General features: G+C 35.1%; 1 protein-coding gene across 3 annotated transcripts in view; it reads right to left on the minus strand.

Moving 5' to 3' along the window:
• Positions 1-19,747, minus strand: part of SMC4 (structural maintenance of chromosomes 4) — a 41,064-nt gene that overhangs the window by 15,547 nt on the left and 5,770 nt on the right. For all 3 annotated transcript variants that reach the window (XM_005228899.4, XM_055816899.1, XM_027778169.2), the window contains exons 5-11: positions 18,977-19,153; positions 5,358-5,522; positions 4,191-4,318; positions 3,529-3,669; positions 2,451-2,601; positions 1,442-1,606; positions 359-592 (exon numbers count right to left, since the gene is read on the minus strand). In XM_005228899.4, coding sequence (XP_005228956.1) covers positions 359-592; positions 1,442-1,606; positions 2,451-2,601; positions 3,529-3,669; positions 4,191-4,318; positions 5,358-5,522; positions 18,977-19,153 — 1,161 coding nt within the window. The remainder of the gene's footprint in view (positions 1-358; positions 593-1,441; positions 1,607-2,450; positions 2,602-3,528; positions 3,670-4,190; positions 4,319-5,357; positions 5,523-18,976; positions 19,154-19,747) is intronic.

The following is a 19,747-nucleotide window of genomic DNA, read 5'->3' on the forward strand; positions in this document are numbered from 1 at the left end:
TGGGGAATGAGATAAGAGCAAGCAGTGAAATTCGAAGAAAGCTCAGAAACACAGCCATTTATTTATCTTATCGTGTCTCATTATGACATTTAAATAGATCCTCTTGCAGGGATAGGTAGGATTTCATTTTAGTGCTTAACGTTAACATTTGCTGAACCAAAAGTAACTTTGAAATCAAATACTTCACTAGTTAACTGAGTATTAGAATATATAGAATACAGTTTTTAAATGTTATTTTATTTGAGACAGTTTTTTGTTTATTTTCACCACGATTATTGCTAAAATTAAGAGTGGAACTTTGGTTTGTGTGTTGCAACATTGTGTTGTGACTCAAAGATATACGAAAGTCAAGTCTCACCTTCTTCAGTTCCTGTTCAGCTTGGGGTAATTTTATATCTATTTCTTTGATAGCAGCTTTCCTTTCTTTAAGAGTTTTTGAAGCAGTCATCAGAGCCTCCTTTGCCTGATTTAACTGAGACACAGCAGTATTATGACAGCTGAGATAGATATCAAGCTCTGACTGGGCTACATCCATCTTTGAACGTGCTTCATTCACTGCTTTACTAAACTCCATGAGCTCTTTCTCTTTGCTCTGCAAAAATTGACAATGTTACAACTACAACCAGACAACTGTGGGATTTACTGCATCAGTCACACTGTATGAAAGAAAGAGGAAACAGGCATGTTTTCTTACAAGCTCTCCTGTCAGCAGAAAACCGTTATGTTGTCTAGAAGAACAAGTATTTTTTAATCTATTAACATTCTGTATGGAAATTAAATAAGGCATTTTTCATAATTATAAAAAACATCAGAGAATTATCACAGAACATTTCTATACCAGCTTTGTATACTTTTCTCAACTGGAAGTTGGGAGGAGCCCTATGCATGTGCTAACTTAGAGAGCAAATGGAGAAAACACGTTTTCAAGTACTGAAAATAAGCCCCCAAATTTACAGGGTAAAATTCCAGCCTCCAGGTGTTTAGTGATTGCACAGGTAACATCAACAACAATAACCAAGCGTTGTAGCATTGTCTACTAATTCAAAGACAGACTACAGCTGCACAAAAGGCTCGGAACACACCATTTCAAAATCTGCTTACTTATTTATGCAACATATTGGCTTAAACATTTTGATGGGAGAATAAATTAAAGCATGTTCAAATAATGAAAGTGTAGAATTATTTAATCAGCATATATGAATGATATTTGATTTTACACGATCACTATATAAAGCAGACAACTTAATGAGAATGATTTAGCTCTGATTATAAATTCAAAATTAATTTCCCAGTTAAGATCCATTGAACTAACACATGAAACAGTGTATTTGTCATATAAAATAGCATTTTATGACTGTCTTGTGAGCATTTAATTTGTAAGTGTAAATACTTATGCACGTCAGTTAATACAGAAAATGTACTAAGTCAAAACAGTTCAAACCTCTTTTTCTTCCTGAAGCCCTCGTGTTTCGTCCTTAAGGCTATCCATAACCTGCTTGAGTTTTTCTTCTTCTGCCTCTTTTGCCTTTTCAAGAAGCTCTTTCTTAGATGTTGCTTCACTGATAGCTTTTTCACTGTTGGAATGTAGCTTTTTCAATTCTTCTACCTATACAAGGAAAAGACTTTTAACTTCCTCTTCCACTGAAAAAAAAGTTGCTCCTTATCTTTAAACCCTGCCTTTCAAGTGCTATGTGGAAGTCACAGGAGGCATAAGCCCTAAGGAAGCTCAGGTGTTTTTCTAGGGTAAGATACACTGTGGCTCTAGCAGGAGGCCTGGATTTTATTTGCAAAGTGTGTTCAGTTCTAGAGCCCATCCAGTGAGACGCAAGCCAGAGCAGTAAAAAAACATTTTAATGACTCAAGTCATTAAAACACAGTAAGGCTTAATTCTTAAATACCTACTTTCAGAAGGCCAGTCTTAATCCAGAGTGATTTAAGATCTATAACAGCTGGCACCAACCATCTTGGTAAAAAATATCCACTAAATTAACCAAATGAACTAGGAAAATGGAAAAAAAAAAGTTTTGCAAAGGTAGTAACTGTGAGAACATGCAACATTCCTGTAACCTCAACAAACATGATAAAAAGATGCTTTGCAAACCATGAGACCTCCCAACAGAGAAGCAACAGGAAAGCTTCTAACTTTGCTTTTAGACAGAAAACAGCCTGGTGTACTGCTGGCCAGTCTTCCATAGTAAGATATGCAACAAGCAATGCTTTAAGCGAGAATAATGCATTACTTCAGTAAGTGATTTGCAAACAAAATCCCTACCCGATTTAAATGACATAAAATATCTGATTAAAAAAAAAACAACAACATACTTTTCCATCTTTGTTGCACAAAGTACAATTGGTGTCCTTTGCTATTTTATCCTGGCTGCACAAAGATGTTCTCAACTAGAGCAACCAACTATCCTTCTTTAAGTAAATCAAGTTGTAGTTCACGCTACCTTTTCTTTGTCCTTTTCAAGTTGCTTCACCAGTTTTTTAGCACTGCTTTTGGCATGTTTTAGAGTTTCCCTTGCTTTAACATCCTGCAAATCCAACTGAGTAAATTTTTCTTTATTTTCCTCTATGTACTTTGCAATTGTATTCATTTTCCTGAAGGGAAAAAAAGAAAGTCTCATCTGTTCCATACCCTATAAAAATAAGGCCAACACAACTTGACTTAGTAAGTAAGCATATAGAATTTAAACCAATACTACTCAGCCTTCTGTCAAAAACAACACCCAAGACTTACTGTATTCACAGTATTTTCCCTGGGGAAGCCATGTTTCATCAGGAAAAGATCAACTAACAAAGCAATATTAAACGTATGTTCAGAAATTTTATTTTTTTGCTGATAGAATTTATAATTCACATCTCTCACAAATAACTTACTATGATCACAGAGGATGAGAAGTTTAATATTGCAGCTGGATTGGAGATAGGCACCCAGGCAAATCAATTTCAGAGAAACACAATCTAGGCATAAGATTCATAAGGGTACCAGAAAAAAAATTATTAACATCCATGTACCCAAGTATTATGGTCATATATCTAAAAAGCTGAAACAATCTCCAATTATTTTTTGTACAGTTAATATTAAAAAGTATGTACTTTAAAATTAATTTTAAAAATCGGACATTTTCTTATTGTAGTTGTGAATATTACCCAGATTTCTGCAAAAGAAGCAACTGCAGAACCAAATCAAACCAATGAGAAATTGTTTTACATATAGTTTTGTGCAAAAGACCATTTAATCCCTGCCAGGGAATGTTTAGATATACTGTAAATGACTCTGCTCATCAGATAGCTGTAAGTTTTTTGTAGAACTACTGAAAAACCCAGCTGTGCTCCCTGTGTTTGATCATCTTCCCATGCAACTACTGGATATTTCTGCTCTCTCAGGTTTGTTCCCCCACACCCCCGCCCCGTAATACAACCACCACTGCCTTTTCTGAAAAACCTGTTAACTCCAATGCCACATATGCAGAACATATAAACCACAGTACTCTTAGCTTTAAAATCCGTACCTAAAGTACTTACTTTTCAAGTTCTTTCAAAGCTTTATTCTTGGTTTTCATTTTGTCTGCAAGTTTACTACTCTTCTCATTAACTTCCTTTGCTTCTTCATTAATTTTTTCTTTCTGCATTTCTATATCATTTATTTGTTTCTTCAGGTCATAGCTAGAAAAACAGAAAAAAACCCAAAACTCCACTTTTTTTCCATAAAGCTAACATAATGAATATATATTTCCAATATTAAATGTAATTTAAAGTGATTGTGTGAAGTATTAAATGCAATACTCATTATCAAGTAATCTTACCAATTTAATACAGAACACCAAGGAAATTTAACAATTTAGATACTTCATATGAAAACAGTTGTTAAATGATCTACATGAGATTAATTTGCCAGACTACTTTGTAAAACACTGAAAGCAGGTTTTTTTATTGTTGGTTTTGGGTTTTGTTGTTTTTTTCGTTTGGGTTTTTTTTAAAAGGATTTTGTGAAAATGGTCTCAAACTTAAAAACTTTTAACTTCATAACTTGAAACAAAAGTCACTAGCCACATGCTATTCAACTAATTTTGAAGGAATGATACAGCTGTTAAGAAATGCAAGATACTTGCAATTAGAGATACGGAAGCAGAGTTTAACATCACCACTACATTAAAGCCAAATCAAAACTTCAGAGAATTACTTACATATAGTATTGGCAGATATGACTCTTTTCTTTAATCATTTTGTTCTCCAAGCAAAGAAATTCAATGGCTTTATTCTTATCTGCTTCCAAGGCATCCTTTTCTTTTTCCACCATTTTAACCCTATTTAACTAGACAAAACAAAGAGTCAGAGCTGACTTTACTGCTAGTACTACAGAAGAACCAACCATGAGGAGAAAAACCCCAGACCCACCCTTCGTAGCACAGGTGTCCTCTGGAGAGATGGTGTTCAACAATTAACTCTGCAAGGCAATGTAGCACTGCAAGCTTTCTGAGGTAACAGATCACAATTTCTGCAGCAGAAACTATCCTCTTAGGGCAATCCATTAATACTAAAAAGGGATCCTACAGATACTAGGAACAGCTCAGGCAAATCAAGGAAAAATGTAGGTGAGAAATAGAGCAGTTATACACAGTCATATATGCTGTTACCTATATTTCAACTTTTTGACTAGCCCCTTTTAAGTTAATTCCTGCAACTACATGTCTTGTTTTCCTTCCCAGCCTTTAAAAAAAAAAAAAAGATGATGATGGCAACATATTAGGATTTACAAAGGACTCCCAAGTAAAGAGAACTCTGATATTATTTAGTATTTTCAGAACTCAATACAACAATAAAATGTTATGAAAGCAAGTTCTGCAACAGATCTACATAGCTCAAGTCACAACTAATCTTCCGTATTTTTAAGCTTCTTCATACAGCTGTGCATGCCTCACCTCACCATGCTCTGCCTCCTTCTTCCTTTCCTTTTCCTAGCATGTGAGAGGTTTCCCTGCTGCTCTCCCATTTGCTATTTAGCGATAGGAGTCAGGCAGATAAAAAGCCCTATCTGGATATATTCAGATAATCTGTTCCTCTATTCAGTCCGAGAAGCATTTAATACATGCATATATGACCAAAGAGCGTTTAGCAGGTAAAATCCTGTGTTCCAACTCAAGCATTCAAAACCTTTGGGAATCAAAACCCAACAGCACTTTAAGTGTTTAAAGAAGGGCAAGTGATGTTGACTGCCCACTTTAGAATGGAGAGAAACAACAGATGCGATAAAGATAACCCAAGTCTCTGTTAACGTTTTCTAAAAAACTCCAGTAATGAAATACTGCAAGCTTTTTTTTTATTTATAATTTAAGCAAAATTTTGTGACTCACCTTTTCTCCTCTCTGTTCATTTAAAATCTCTACTCTGCGACACAGAATCTCAATAGGCTCTTTTAGTCGTGCGGATCCTATTAAGTCTTCTAAATATTCAAGCATGCCTTCATCATGTTCAGTCTGGCCTTTCGGTTTCATCAATGCGATCTGCTCAACTTCCCCCTTGAAAAAGAAGTTTCATGTTTTCTAAATTATTTTTTTTTCTGGGGGAAAGGGTTAGCATTCTGAAAAAATACAAACATCTTTGCAATGCAGCTATATGACCATCCTCTAGCATCGTAAAAACAAAACAAAAAAAAAATCTAAAGTGTCTATTCAGAGTAGCAATACATTTGCGAAAACACAGATCAAAATGAACAAAAATTTCCTCGGAGTGCATAGTGGTGATGTGTGTGAAAACCAGCATCTCTTCTGAAGCCAAACATTCAGGTCTATTTCATTTCTCTACGGTTTCAAAATGTATTTCCCCAGCCTAAAAAAAGAAGAGAATAAAGCATGCCCTCTAGGTCACGTAGCACCTAATAGTCTTAAGATAGTTTAATCAGGATTGAAGTCCCTGAAGGGTTCTTTTTAGAAAACAGAAGGTCCATAAAATCATGTCTGATGGACGAACTGGACTTGTAATTCATATAGCTGAGTCTTCCTTGTTGGAAACAGAAAAACATTATTTTATTATTAGGCTTCCTTCTTTTAACTTTCCTTTATGTACAGCATCAACTTTAAATTATTAACCTCAAGAATAGCAATAACTTGATTTTTATAAAAATAAGAATTAGAAAAGACTAAACGAAGACAAGGACTGTTTATTTTACCGATGCAAACATTAGCCAACAACAACAAAAAAATCCACTATCTACATTTTATGCTTAGGACAGCAGAGTAGCATGAAATGTTTTAAAATACTGATTAAGTTTTGTAAATTGCATGGTCATACATCAGAAGGTGAAGACATGCAATTGAATATACAAATATGAAAATGGTATCCTGGAGCAAGAATTGATGTGACAGATGCTGCACATATCAGCGCAAACTGAGTAAAAACTACTCGTCCTTCAAAAACCTGGTAGTTATGTACATAGCAAGAGACAACTTATTTGTAAGCCAGATAGCCAATAGTGCGGAGTACCTGCACTGGCCTTTGTGACATTTGTGGCATTTTTAAATGCATGAAACAAATCCAATTAGTTTTTGATTTAGTTTTAGAACAAACAAAATTCAAAACAAAACCAAAATTTATATCCCAGTATATGAGCTATGTATGCAAAAAACCTAAAGTTTATATCCACAAAGTGAGAGTATAGTTAAGAATTTAGTTGTCATTGTTGGCTGCATGTTGAGCTTGAGCTGACAGCTAAGACTCTACAAAAGCACAGGTAAGGAAGAATTTTAACAACATACAGGAGGAGGGACGATTAATGAGACTGCTGGAGAACCAGGAAGAGCAGTCACAGACATCAACGAAGGGCAGAATTCCTGGGCGAGCATTGTAAATCAGACCTGTAACCAGCTGAGGAACCTGAGGGTAAGGGACTCCCGAATGTTAGCTAAGGAACTAGGATTTTTTGCGAAAGGGGTTTTGCTACCCGTGCTCAGTACACAATGACACCTAGTGGCCCTATGTTTCTTCCAATTGGTAAATCCCATTCGGTTGAGTAGAAGGGGGGGGGGAAGTGAAGTTTTAAGTCTTTCTTGCATGCAAGTCCTTTGTTAGCATAAACACAGGAGGCAGAGGATTTTTTTATTTATTTAAATTTCTAGAAGTTAATGCATCTAAGCTTTTATTTTTCTGGTAGTTACCATTCCTAAAAAGTATCAGCAGGTTTGAAAAGACAAAAAAACAATCCAACCTTTATTTCTTATACATCTCAAAAAGCCAAACAATTAGTTTTCCAACAATTGCAGTTGTATTATATACAATTCCAATTACGCATTTGCTCCCTTGCCATGAAAGCATGTTTTCTCTGCCAAAAAACACCTGTTAGTGAGACACTGCTTACAGGTAGGAAACTGTGTAGCCGCCTACATTTCTGTGGAATTGTTGTCTCTATGTTGATTCTCCTTGCATTAAAGCATTTCCTCTGTTCACATCCAAGAAAAAGCAATCACAGAAAAGATACTTAATTCCTGTGCTGAGCATCAAGTCTAAGGATTTCCTACACTGCATATATATCCCTCAAGTTAGGTGCTGCTGTAAACCACAGAACTACCCTGGATCTAACACAAGGCACGGGTATTAGGGACAAGCAAGGAACAGAAATCAACTGTATTTATGATCTGGCTAAGTATAATTAACCATGTTCAAGTCACAACCATCTAAGAAAGATAATGTAGTGAGGATTCTCCATAGCTCACTAATGTAACGGAATATAACTACAAATATGCTTAATGATCTAGTCAATAATGAAATTTAATCCCATTGTGTCAAATTCTATTACCTTGTAATTTAAGAAAGCAGGGGTATGGTTGTCGAGGTGGCAAATAAATACATTACCACACAACCAGGCATTACTGGTGACTTCAGTTAAGACCATATGGTACAATAACACTTTGAAAAGTTGAATTGAGCACTGTTGAGAACATAACACACAAATTGAACTTGTCAGGCTAGCTACTGTCAATTTTATATGCAATTCCTGTGCTTCACCATAGGCAAGCACTTTTAAAATTACATATTCTTCATCTTATGTAAAGAGATGTAGACAGACTACCTACTTCCAATTCTCGGATTCTTTTTTTTTTTTATCAAGGGTAAAAAGGAAAATTTAGAAACTATAAACAGTAACTGAATAAGAAGAGTATTAAGTATTATTTGTTATTTACCAAGTTAATATATTAAGAACACTTAGAAGAATATTATGAAATCTGTTTAGCCCACCCCTGTAGTTAACGTATTAAGAAACAAAAAGGTTTCCAGCTATTTTAATTGATAAAGGAGACTGAGGAAGTTGTACCTGCTCTTTTTGCTAGTCACAACAACGATTAACAAGAGAAAAAAACACATTTTACAACTCTGCATTCTGTAAAACTTGATAGTCGATTTAACTATTCCCTAACTTCTTAACTGTGCTTATTACTTGACCCATTATTTGAATTATGTAAAAAAAAACCCACCCTAAAAATACAACCTTGCTCATTTATCTAGCAACTAATCTTTCGAAATACAAACAGCGTTTCTGAAAGTGAAACTAAGAAGGCAACAGGCAGACATTTGTTGAAAAGGAAACATGTTTGGACATGCTTAACGTAACTTTCACACCTAAATTTAAAAGTGTCTCAGAGACCACCAAGAAATCTCTTTATTTGCCTCAATTATCTTCTGCTAGTTCACAGGCATGGATTCATGAGGGAGAAATGTGAAAAAAAACCAACAGTAAAAACGAGTAAATCCTCTGTTCAGTTGAGAAGACAATCAAGATGGATGTCAACACCAAGACAGTGGTGACACTGGCAGACAGCTAGCAGAGGAAACATCCACAAACATTAAGTAATCACTGTATGAAAAAACATCAAATATCCACTGAGTATTTTGGGAAGGCTCCACGTTCGGTGCAAGAACTCTAAATGGAATTACAAACCCAATTTCAGTTTCTGCATCGTGCATGAAGTCATCTACATCAGACTGAAGTTTTCACTGGGATGGGGGCACATCACTAGTAACAGAGGTGGTCAACCCAAACACTGTATAACAAACATACATCTAAATAACAGCTTCTACAAAATGCCTCAGCTTAGTTACAGAAAACATGGGTACACTGTAACAGAGAACACAAGTTTATCTGTGGAAAAATTTCTAAGCAATAAAGTTGATTGACCGCTGGGCAAATAAAGAGAAACCTTGCTTGACAGCAGGATACGAAGTTATAGAAGGGCAAGAGCCATTCTCATTTGAAAGCCATCTCCTCTAGTGAAAAGTAAGAAGAACAACTCAAGGAACTTGGAAGCTGGAGATTACGCCTTCCTTGGCATAGCCGAACTTTTGAAGAGGTGAATTATTTTTCAGTGTCATGAAGTTTAAGATACTTTCTACATTTAAATTTCTATTGTGCATAAAGGAAAAAGCTTTAAAGCAAGTAAATTGTAAAAAACCTTCAAAAACCAGTGTAAGAATTGCTCATAGTGAAATTAACCATTTGAAATTGATGACTGTTGAGACTACGAGAGGGTCAGCATTAGCACAGGGTGAAGCAGCAGCACAAAATACACCGGCCAGGAGTGCCTGGGCTTGTGCCTCCTGCGTTCAAGCCCATGCCGATGCCATGGGTGGATGCCCATGAAGATGTCCGGTGAACTGACAGAAGTGGCAACACCATCAGAATATTCTATTACTATTTTAACTTTATGAGGCTGCCAAATCAAGGGTCTATCTATTTTTAAGTCCCATGCATTTCAGTGAAAGTTACGCTTTCATCCTAGGAGTATTTTAGGAGCATTGTACATTTAATGTAAGACATTGATGACAGACAGAACTCAAATTTCTGTGTTGCATGCACACTCTTCTGCATTCATATTAAAGATGTCCTAGTTCTAATGTGCATTTTAGTCTAACAGTGCAGCCAGCTGGCTTAAAGAGCCACGTTCCATTGCTGTATGCAATTTCCTAGAGGACATTTGCAAGAGGCAAGAATTTCACCTCCAATATAGGTCTAAAAAGGTGGGACAATAAAGTCTTTAAACTATTTACTTCATTTCTTGGAGCTACTACAATTTTCTCTGAAATTATACATTCTTTTCTTAAAACAACCGATCCTCTCAGAACAGAAAGCTTTTAATTTGAGTTTATCCAATGTTTTCTGGTATATAAAGATTTGAATTTTAAACAAGGTTATCAAACCACTTGATAAGGCAAAGTTTTGACCTACTCATTAAACTGCCTTTCTGCAACTCTTACCACTGGTCTTGAAACAGGATACTACTTTTCAGTTCTGCAGATAATTCCTGTTTGTTGCTCTTGGCAGACAGTAGCGTTATGTTCCAGCAACCCTCCTTTACATTTGAGAGTAAGGTCTGTGGACTGAAGCACTAATTCCAATGCTCAGAAGTCTGAACAGCATAATGCGCTAATCCCAATACTGACATTATCCAGCCTCAAATGGTGATAAACCGTATCCGTTGGTAATTTGTGCTGTGTACAATAGTAGTTCAGTCTGCAATTGTGCTAGAACTGGAATTACAGAGTTTCAGAATACAGCTGTCAGACTCTGTTTTAAAATGGTGCTATGAAACAAGACAGGGGTAGTCAAAAGCTTTTGTCATTGAAAAATTTCTGACAGCAACCTTAAAACTCTTAATGAAGAAAGAAACAATACTTTTTTTTATTCGGTTGTGAAAACTTGCCTGCCTTATGACTAGTTGTTTCTGGAGAACCTATAGAAAAACATGTTTGCTTACCAATTACTGCCTCCTCTTCTCATCCCTGAAAATTTGGGGAAAAAATTAACTTGAAGACAGTATCTTGCAACACAATTAGTTTTGTCAAGTAAACTGTTAAACACAACATTTGCAGATCAGCTTTGTTAGCACTCCAAAGAATAATTACAGCAGCAAGTAGAAAAACACAGCTTTCCAGGATTTTGAGTTGTCAATTTCTGGTGTCTTAATCTGAAGCTTTAAAATAAAGTGCTGAAAACCTTGGGATAGATTAGCGTGATTCTACACAACCTAATGAACTGGACTAACTTTAAGTGTTAAACTTTGAGTTAACAAAGTGTTAACACACACATCAAGAAATCTTTTGAAGCACAGCAAATCATGGGCACATTAAAACATACTGTAACAAGGAATTTTGTAGCTTGGAATCCAGTAGATGGAAATGTACTGCATTCGGGGTGGGGAGTACTGGATAGTTTGGGTGGTTTTTGAGGGGAGTTTTCTGTTCCAGTTGTATTTTAGTTTTTGGAGGGGAGCTCTTCAACACTAGTCAAATTCAAAACGAGTAATAGAACATCTAACTGAATTCAAAATTACATTCAGTTTTGCTCATGAGTAAGAGTTTTAGAGAAAATACTGCCCAGTATATATTTTGCAATACTACATATTGCAAAAACCCTTTGTTTTTACACATGGCTGAGCAATTTAGTGAGGCATTACCTTAGAGAGCAGGACAACCTATTTGTCTTTGTTTCCACTTGCAACTGTTGCAAATACAACACAAGATATCTTCTGAACCACTGATGGAACCTCAATGTACTTTATCAATTGAATCCAGGCTTAAAAAACCCCACAATTACACATTTTGCAAATACTGGTGAATGAGACCAAGTGCTTTATACAAGCTTTTCTTTGCTTACATTTTTTCCACCTTTGAGGTGCTGGGCAGAAGGAAGCCTTCTTATCTCAAGTTGTACAAAGGAAGCCAATAGTAAATCATGAGCACCTCCTGTAACAGCCTGGATATTTTCTTGTCATAAGTTTTCTGAAGTTTCAACATACCTAGATGTCAAATCTACCAAGCTGTGGTTCTGCATCAATACAAGATGATAGCTTCACTTCAGAATTCTTTTGCTTACCAGCATTTGGAGTAATGAAAAGTAAAATAAGCCTAGTTACTATAATCTGTCCAAATTCTAATTCCTGCCTTGGAACAGAAATGTTACAGTAACTGCAGAGAAAGCTGTTGGCTGGGATTATGGTTGAAGCAGTTTAATCCTGAAACAAAATTACCTATTACAAAATTTTGGATATGACCATGGCTATGATATGTGGCTTTAAGGCAATCATGGCTTTTTTTAACATTCAGAATGGTATTTTATTAGTTTCACTCTAATGGTAGCATGCTTTTAATAACATACTAGTTTTTAAGGCTTTTCAAACATCCGTAAAAGGAAGTTTTGTGATTGAGTCCAAAATCTTTGAGCAATGGATGGATGCGTATCAGCAGGCTATACTGGAATCCCAAGCATTACACCTGTTACAGCACAATTACAATGATCTTGTAACTTCTTAGTACCATCAATATGCATATTCCATTTGCTTACTAAGTAAACTGATTAAATGAATCACAGTTTGCAACTTTACCCTATAAAAATAATTTTTATTATATTATATAATATATAATATATTATATATTATATTATACAGTATCACAAAATTCCTTTTCATTTAAGTGAGATGCAAATGCAGTGGTCAGAACATCATTTACTTTAACTTTGTCAAACATCACATAACAATATTCTGTCACAAACATCACAAGACTATCATATATGCATGTATAAAAAAAGATTTAATGTAAACATGTTGAATTTTAAATGGTTTAAGCATGCAAGTTTGTTCCAAAAAAGGGATGAGCTATTAGAAAAACTAATACCAAACTGAACTTTGAAACAATAGGGTTTTCTTTACATGTAATAGTTGATCAACAGAACTTGTCTTTTAAGCACTGAAATGAAGCAAAGAGTTGAGTTGTACCCAGCATATCCAGAATGCTAAGAAAACAGTACTTGGAGTTACAACAGCCACCTCTAACTCAAACTTTTGTGGAAGATTACAGTAGCCATAACCAAAATGTGCTATTGTATGTCCTATTGAAGAAAAGCAACCTTGATCAATCCACATGATAACCTAATTTCAATTATTTTCTTAGCTTTTTAATATGGAAAGCTAGGCAGAACTGACCTGGCATAAGGCAAACTTAATAAAATAATGGTAAAGTTTAAAAATTCTAAACTTATTTTATGGAGAAAAGCTATAATTCAATTTCTTTCAAACAGTGAAGCATTTCTCCCATAGCAAGGGGAATTTGGACAATAGGTTTTGCAAGTATTTCACCAGCCAGCTACAGGAGCTGAAAATACAGCATGCACAACTTCTTAGCTTCATCAGCATAAAGGAAGAACAATGGCTTATGCAGCCAATAGAATGAAACCAGTGGCACTATGGATTCGCTTGAAGGAGAAACCACATTAGAAGATTTAGAATGTTTACTATTTTTCTACAGAGATTTACAAGATCAAAAATCTAAGACTAATTTTGGGAAATTTCAATTACTGGTTTTCCTTCCTTGGTCTTCTATTCTAACCCACTTCTGAACATCAGAACTAGCACTACCACTGAAGTATTGCTAATAAGATTCAGGCTATTTTCTTACGCAGCTCCAATTCTACATCTTTAACAGAACTTATAGCTGCTGAAAAAGCCAATGAATAAAATTAGAGAAAAAGTAGTAATGAATATTAATCAGCCTGTCATATTGCCTAATAAGCACTAGCTTGGACCTTGTACAATTCTTCGTTTCTGCATCTAACACTAGCTGCCTCACAATACTTTTTTCTCCTGGATATTGTGTGTAATCAGTTTCATGATAATATAAAGACACCCAAACTGCATTTTTATCTTATATAAACCACTACGCAGCATTGTAGGACGCATCTTTCCATTTCCCTGTATGCAACTTACACTGTTTTCAACCCCTCTCCCCCCCCCCCCCCCCGCTTTTTTTTTTTTTCCTTATATTGAACTAGCATTACAGTGCTCACACTTGGCACTTTTTTTACTTTACCAAAATGATAGCTCTCACTTTTGAAGCAGAAGTACAGTCCAGAACAGCAAAAGTAAGTGCTAAATTTGTGTATCTCCCATTTTCCAGAATGGCAATTTCATTTTGACTTTGACATTAACCTCATACTCCCCTCTTCATTTAAAGTTTTGACTGTGAATTCTAATTCTGCATACATGGGCCTTGGAAGCTATGTACATAGTTAACCAGTATTCTTGTAACGCTACTCCTCTTCTCCTGGAAACATGACTGTAATATAGCGCTTGTAAGCCTCAACAGGTGGGGTTTTTTTCCAATTCCATGTAATTGCTGTTGTTATGTAATGCTTGCAGTCACATCTCATTTCTACTCTTCAATTTTACCCAATAGCAAACATACAGGAGGGAAGAAAATATCAAATACTCAACCTCATGCTCTGCCTTCCAAGAAAACTGTTACAAACTAGGTGGGAAATTAAGAAAGTCAAATAAGTAATAAATGCACATACACAAATCTACAAGGCCACTACTGTCCAAAGATAAGGAAAAACTTAGAATTAGCCTGTTATACAACATGCGGTTGTTTGCACAAAACTACTATTCTGCATTCTGGAAATAATTTAAAAGTAGCCTTTGTCAAGCTGTTTGCACATCTGTCTAATTTTAGAAGCTTTCTTAAGGACATTCTTGTATTTAATACAAGAATACAAATTAAGCACAAATCTAGAGTCACTTTGGAATCTAAATCTGTTATTGTCAAACTCACCCTACAATGTTTGACCTAAGATTATCGGTATGTTCTCATTAAACTAGTTGATCACTCTGTTACACACTGCCCCTAAAAAAGTGCTTTTCTCCACTTTCCATATTTCCCTGTTTTTCTGAAGAAAGCTTAATAAACATTGGTTACAATGTTATGTTGCAATTTGCAAAATAAAAATCATATGAATTGCCAATGTAAGTTTTCTGATATAAGAGAAATTATTTTTTTAAACTGCAGACACATTAGCATATTTTATGCTGCTCTGTATTCACTTCAGCATAAAGCATAATATTTAAAGTCAGAGAAACTGATTCTGTACTCTGAATCAGTGTGAGGTTTCTATTTTTACATAATATTTTATTCAAAGAGTCTGGTTTTACTTAATGATGTTATCAAACTTGCTTTAATTCTTCCTACCACTTCAGCTCAGCTGTCCTTGACCTTTCTAGAACAAACCTCTCCTCCCCACCAATGTTGGCAGCATAGACCTCCATTTATAATCCCAGTAGAGCTTTTCAGCTTGTGTTCCACTCAGTGCTTTAGCTCAGATGTTGGTGTGCCTCCTTACAAAAGCAGACCTCAACAACTGGGAACTTCAGGCTTATCTCAAAGTGAGAAGAAAATCTGCTCTCCCTCATTTCCTCTCCAACACACTGAAAGAGCGACTCCTACATTATTTCCATAAAGCAGCAGGTGAAAAACTTGACTAAACTTCCTTTCTGGCAACATATAATCTTGCCATAGGATAAGGCTTAGTATGTTATAAAATGTCATTCCAATCTGTTACAAAAATACATATATATAAAAATCACTGTAGTTGTTTATATTCACTTAAGATTACATGAGAATATTTTAAGTCTACCTTTAAGTGAAATGCTACTGTGATCAGTACAAGATGTATTTAAACTAGTTTCAATTTGTCTGAAAGGGCTTCTAAAAACTGAAATCAACCGATAGAAGTCTGCTCCCATGTTACCATCTTTTTGTACACAATTAATTCAAAGTCTTGTCCCACTCATTACCATTTCTACAATATTCACTTGCAAAGTCACTGAATGGGATTTACCTGTGAAATTCCACTTTCCTTTTAACAAGTTTGTTATCAACTATACTTCTCTTACCTTGAAAGACTGCAAAAGGCAATTTCCTCAGGCGTTAATGGTTGCTGTCCACAGCTAGTCCCCAGACATGCACACCCTAGTGGTATCCAAAACTGACATTCCTTCAAGTGTTCCACATTTATTTAATAATTCCTTAGAGGCAAGCCAACCAGGATAAAGAGGCTGAGATTTTTTTCTGGCCTCAAGGTTAACATGTTCAGAGGAGTCACTATTGAGCAACAGCAGACATACTTTCTGAGTTTTGCCCAGCCCGGTCAGAGCATAGAACCCACACAAGTTTTCTGTACATGTACACCGATGTTCCATGTAAGCTTTTCGAGAAAAGCAAAGTAATTTTATTTGTTGTCCTTTACAGATATACAAGTTACTGAAGCTGGGGCATTAGGTGTGGAAGACAGAAAAATAGCTGCAAGATGCTAGATTTTACCACAGTGCTTAGCATACTTCTTAAATAACAATATGCATATTTTTTTTCCTGTTGCAGTTTCAGGCTGTGGGAAGCTCATTAAAAATGCACTGAACTGTTGCCTATTCCCAAAGTACTAAAAGCATATAACAATTTATTAAAGACATGAAATATGGAGTGTTAGAACTTAAGGATCACAAAAGTGATGAACTCCTCCTGTTAAATGTTGGCAAAATCTGGTTGTAACCAGAACCATTTTTAAACAAGATTTTTTCAGTTAGCTAGTTCAGGCACAGAATTTGTAATATTTCTAGAACTACTCAGTCTTACATATTCTGTTTTTCTACAGGTGCTTTTTGTAATGGTACTCACAGAAGTCATCAGCAGTTTGATTTTACTAATTTCAGTACAGCATAAGCACAAGTACCTGTATCATGCCCTACCCAACTTCTACAGAATTCAGTCTGGCCTGAGCTTTCAAGTTTTGTCCTAAAAGGCACAAAACCCTGCTCTGTCAGAAAAATACTGCAAAATAGAGGGTGAAGTGGAGAGAAGAAACCAGAAAAATAAAGCAGTCTTCTAACAGGCAAATTATTTTCTATAATGCTAAATATGCTAACAGGACAAAATCAAGCATCTAAAGGTTTTGTTATTACATTTAGTACTAAAGAAAAAGTTGTAAGTGACCATGTCCTAACCAGTGAATATTCTGTCACACACCAAACCCAGCATTTGATAATCTTTAATTAACATTTTTGCCCACAGTCTATAGTATGAGTGAAATATTTTAATTATACCCTACTGCACAGTAAAAATCAAAGAGATTTATTACTTATTTTAAATGATAAATTACTTGATATCACGTTAAAATTAGGAGAGCCTGGTTTATTTTAGCTATAACAAGAGGAGAGTAAAAGCTAAATAAAACTGTTACTTATCTCTCCAATTTTAAATATAAAATTGAAAAACATCAGGAGGAAAACAGCTATCCTTGTGATAGTAATCCACAGCCTCAGCCTTCTGATATGGTCTCGTTTACTTCTAACTATATATTTTTATTATTTGAGTTTTGAAGTTCTGCTGTTATGATGTGGAAAACATTGCTACACTTCCCACTTGAAAGTACTCAACTTTGAGTCGCCAAATGAGTAGATTTCACTTTAAAAAAAAGCACAAAACCTTATGCTCAAAGGGAAAGGACCTTGCCTCAGTCAGAAAGACTAAAGAAACCAGAAAATCTCAGTAGTTTCCTCTGCTATCCATTATAATACATTACCCACAAAGAGTCTAGTGGAATGGAAGGGAAAAAAAAAAGCAAAATACACCATTACTTTATGCCTTAATATTGGTTACACCTCCCCTTATTTCTCATTGTACAGGTGGAAAAGAATGAAACTCAGCTTTTAGGAAAATATTCTCTTCATTGATAACTTCCTAGGAAACAATTATTGGTAGAAGAGAACAAGTCAAATTCCAGGGAAAAAAAATAATTTAAAAAGCTTAGCAATACATCTTCCCAATTGTTCCCTTCTTCTCCCAGAGGTAAAAGGGCATGCTCTCTAACACTAAGCTTTAGATGTGTCTGTACCATAATTCCTACCTAGCTTAATCTTCGACTCTGCATTCTCTCCCTTTAGAAATTCTGCCAAAAATGATACTTCAGAAAAACTGTATAGAAAAAAACGCAGTGTATTTACTACAGTTGTTTTGTCGGAGGCACTTCTCACTCCATCTTGAAAAATAAAATATAGGAATAAATTGTTGGAGGGAAAAATTCATTCTCATGGAGCCTTCAAAACAGAAATATCCTCTTTTTGTGGGTGTAAGTGGAAGCTCCTTTGACAGAAACAGGCCTGAAAAACTACTGAAAATTTTCAGACTTTGGGAGGCTCCCACTGTTCACTAATTTTCTAGGCCATGATCCTTCAGAGTAGATTTGGGACCTGTTAGTAATAGTAGTGAAATAATTACAGGTAATTGCATATGTAGTTACTTAATTGAATTAATATTTAAATACTTCCATCAAGTATTTTAATTGCTTAATGTAAATCGAGTTCTCTAGCACATAGCAAAATTCTCTATCATTATTTAAACACTAGAGAATTAGTGTGGTTCTCTTCAGCCTGTCTTTTAAGCAGCAAACAGACGCAGCAAACCTTATAATTTTAAAATCAAATGTGAATAAAAATGGTATTATATTGACAAATTCTATGATTATTTTTACAGTATGGGTTGTAAACTGTAGCCTTTAAAAACATAGCTTGAACTGGCTACAAACCTGCCATTCTTTGAGTCCTCTACAGTTGTTAAGCAAGTGTAAACAAAAAGCACACTTCATGAGTTTTTTCTTGCACTCAATTTTTATGCAGTTAATTTTTATATACATACTCCTCCAGTAAAACCATGTCTATATACAAGAGCCGTAGGTAACTTTACAGTAGAATCATTAAGATTTATGTTAATACTGATGCACTTTTATCTAAAGTATAAACAAGTTGCTCAATCTCTGCCACGCTTAAGCAGCACAATAATATTGGGGTTTAAGGTTTATTTTACTACACCAATATTTACGTGCTGCTAGGGCGGAACAAGTATGACAACTCTTCTATTCATCCACATGCCAGGAACACTAATTTGTTAATAGAAAAATTTATATTAGTGTCTTCAACTGTTTCTCTTCCTTAAATTTCTAAAGCAGCAAATAATGATTCGCATCTTTATTAGAGCATGCAAACCATGATGTGCTGCTAGAGTACTTTAAGGCCTCAAATACAAGACTTAAAACCTAGACAGCATTTTTTATAACTATAACTGGAAATGTAGCTTGACTTAAAATTGCTTTTATTCATATACCAACCTGTAAAATTAAGAACCTGTTATGGTCCAGATCAATTCCATGGCTTCGAAGAAGAATACCAACATCTTTGAATGTCTTTTTCCTTCCATTGATGTGGTAGACAGAAGAATTATCTCTATAGGCAGTTCTAGATACACAAAAATTGCTGTTAGGAATGACTTCATACTCATCTCCTTCCTGTTTTGAGGAAAAACAAAGCCACAAAAACAATTACTCTCTCAGGCTTACTTCATATTTCACAATTAAGCACAGAAGTTTTATCATGTTCAGGTTTTAAGTCAACTGCTCTCTGAGGTCTAGTAGAAATGGAACTGTCTTAAAGCTGCCTATCTCAAAAAAAGATAAAAAAAACCCCAACCTCGAGAACTGGATAAAAAATAGCCCAAACAGTTTAAACAATGGCCCTCATATTATTATTATCGTTATATCATTATATTCATATTATGCCTTTCCCACCTCTAATGCAAGCCATTGCTTTGAAAATACTTAATTTATTCTCTTTACCACTGCTTCAAATCACAAAGGAAAAGGCCTACTTCAAATTTAAAGTGGCTGTGCTATTCTACTTTTTAATTTTAGTTAGGAAGTCTTGAATGCCTTCAATTGCTGTTTGCATTTTAAACTTTTCTTTTATAGTGCTAGGAAAAGGAGTTACTTTTAGCTGACTAGTTCTAAAGAGAAACTGTAGAAGATAAAAAGCAAAACATTAAAGATGTGACAAATATGACATCATCAGCTTCTCAAAAGATATCTTAGCCTCATCTACAAAGC

This window comes from Falco peregrinus, chromosome 12 (assembly GCF_023634155.1).
Source record: "Falco peregrinus isolate bFalPer1 chromosome 12, bFalPer1.pri, whole genome shotgun sequence".
NCBI lineage: Eukaryota > Metazoa > Chordata > Aves > Falconiformes > Falconidae > Falco > Falco peregrinus.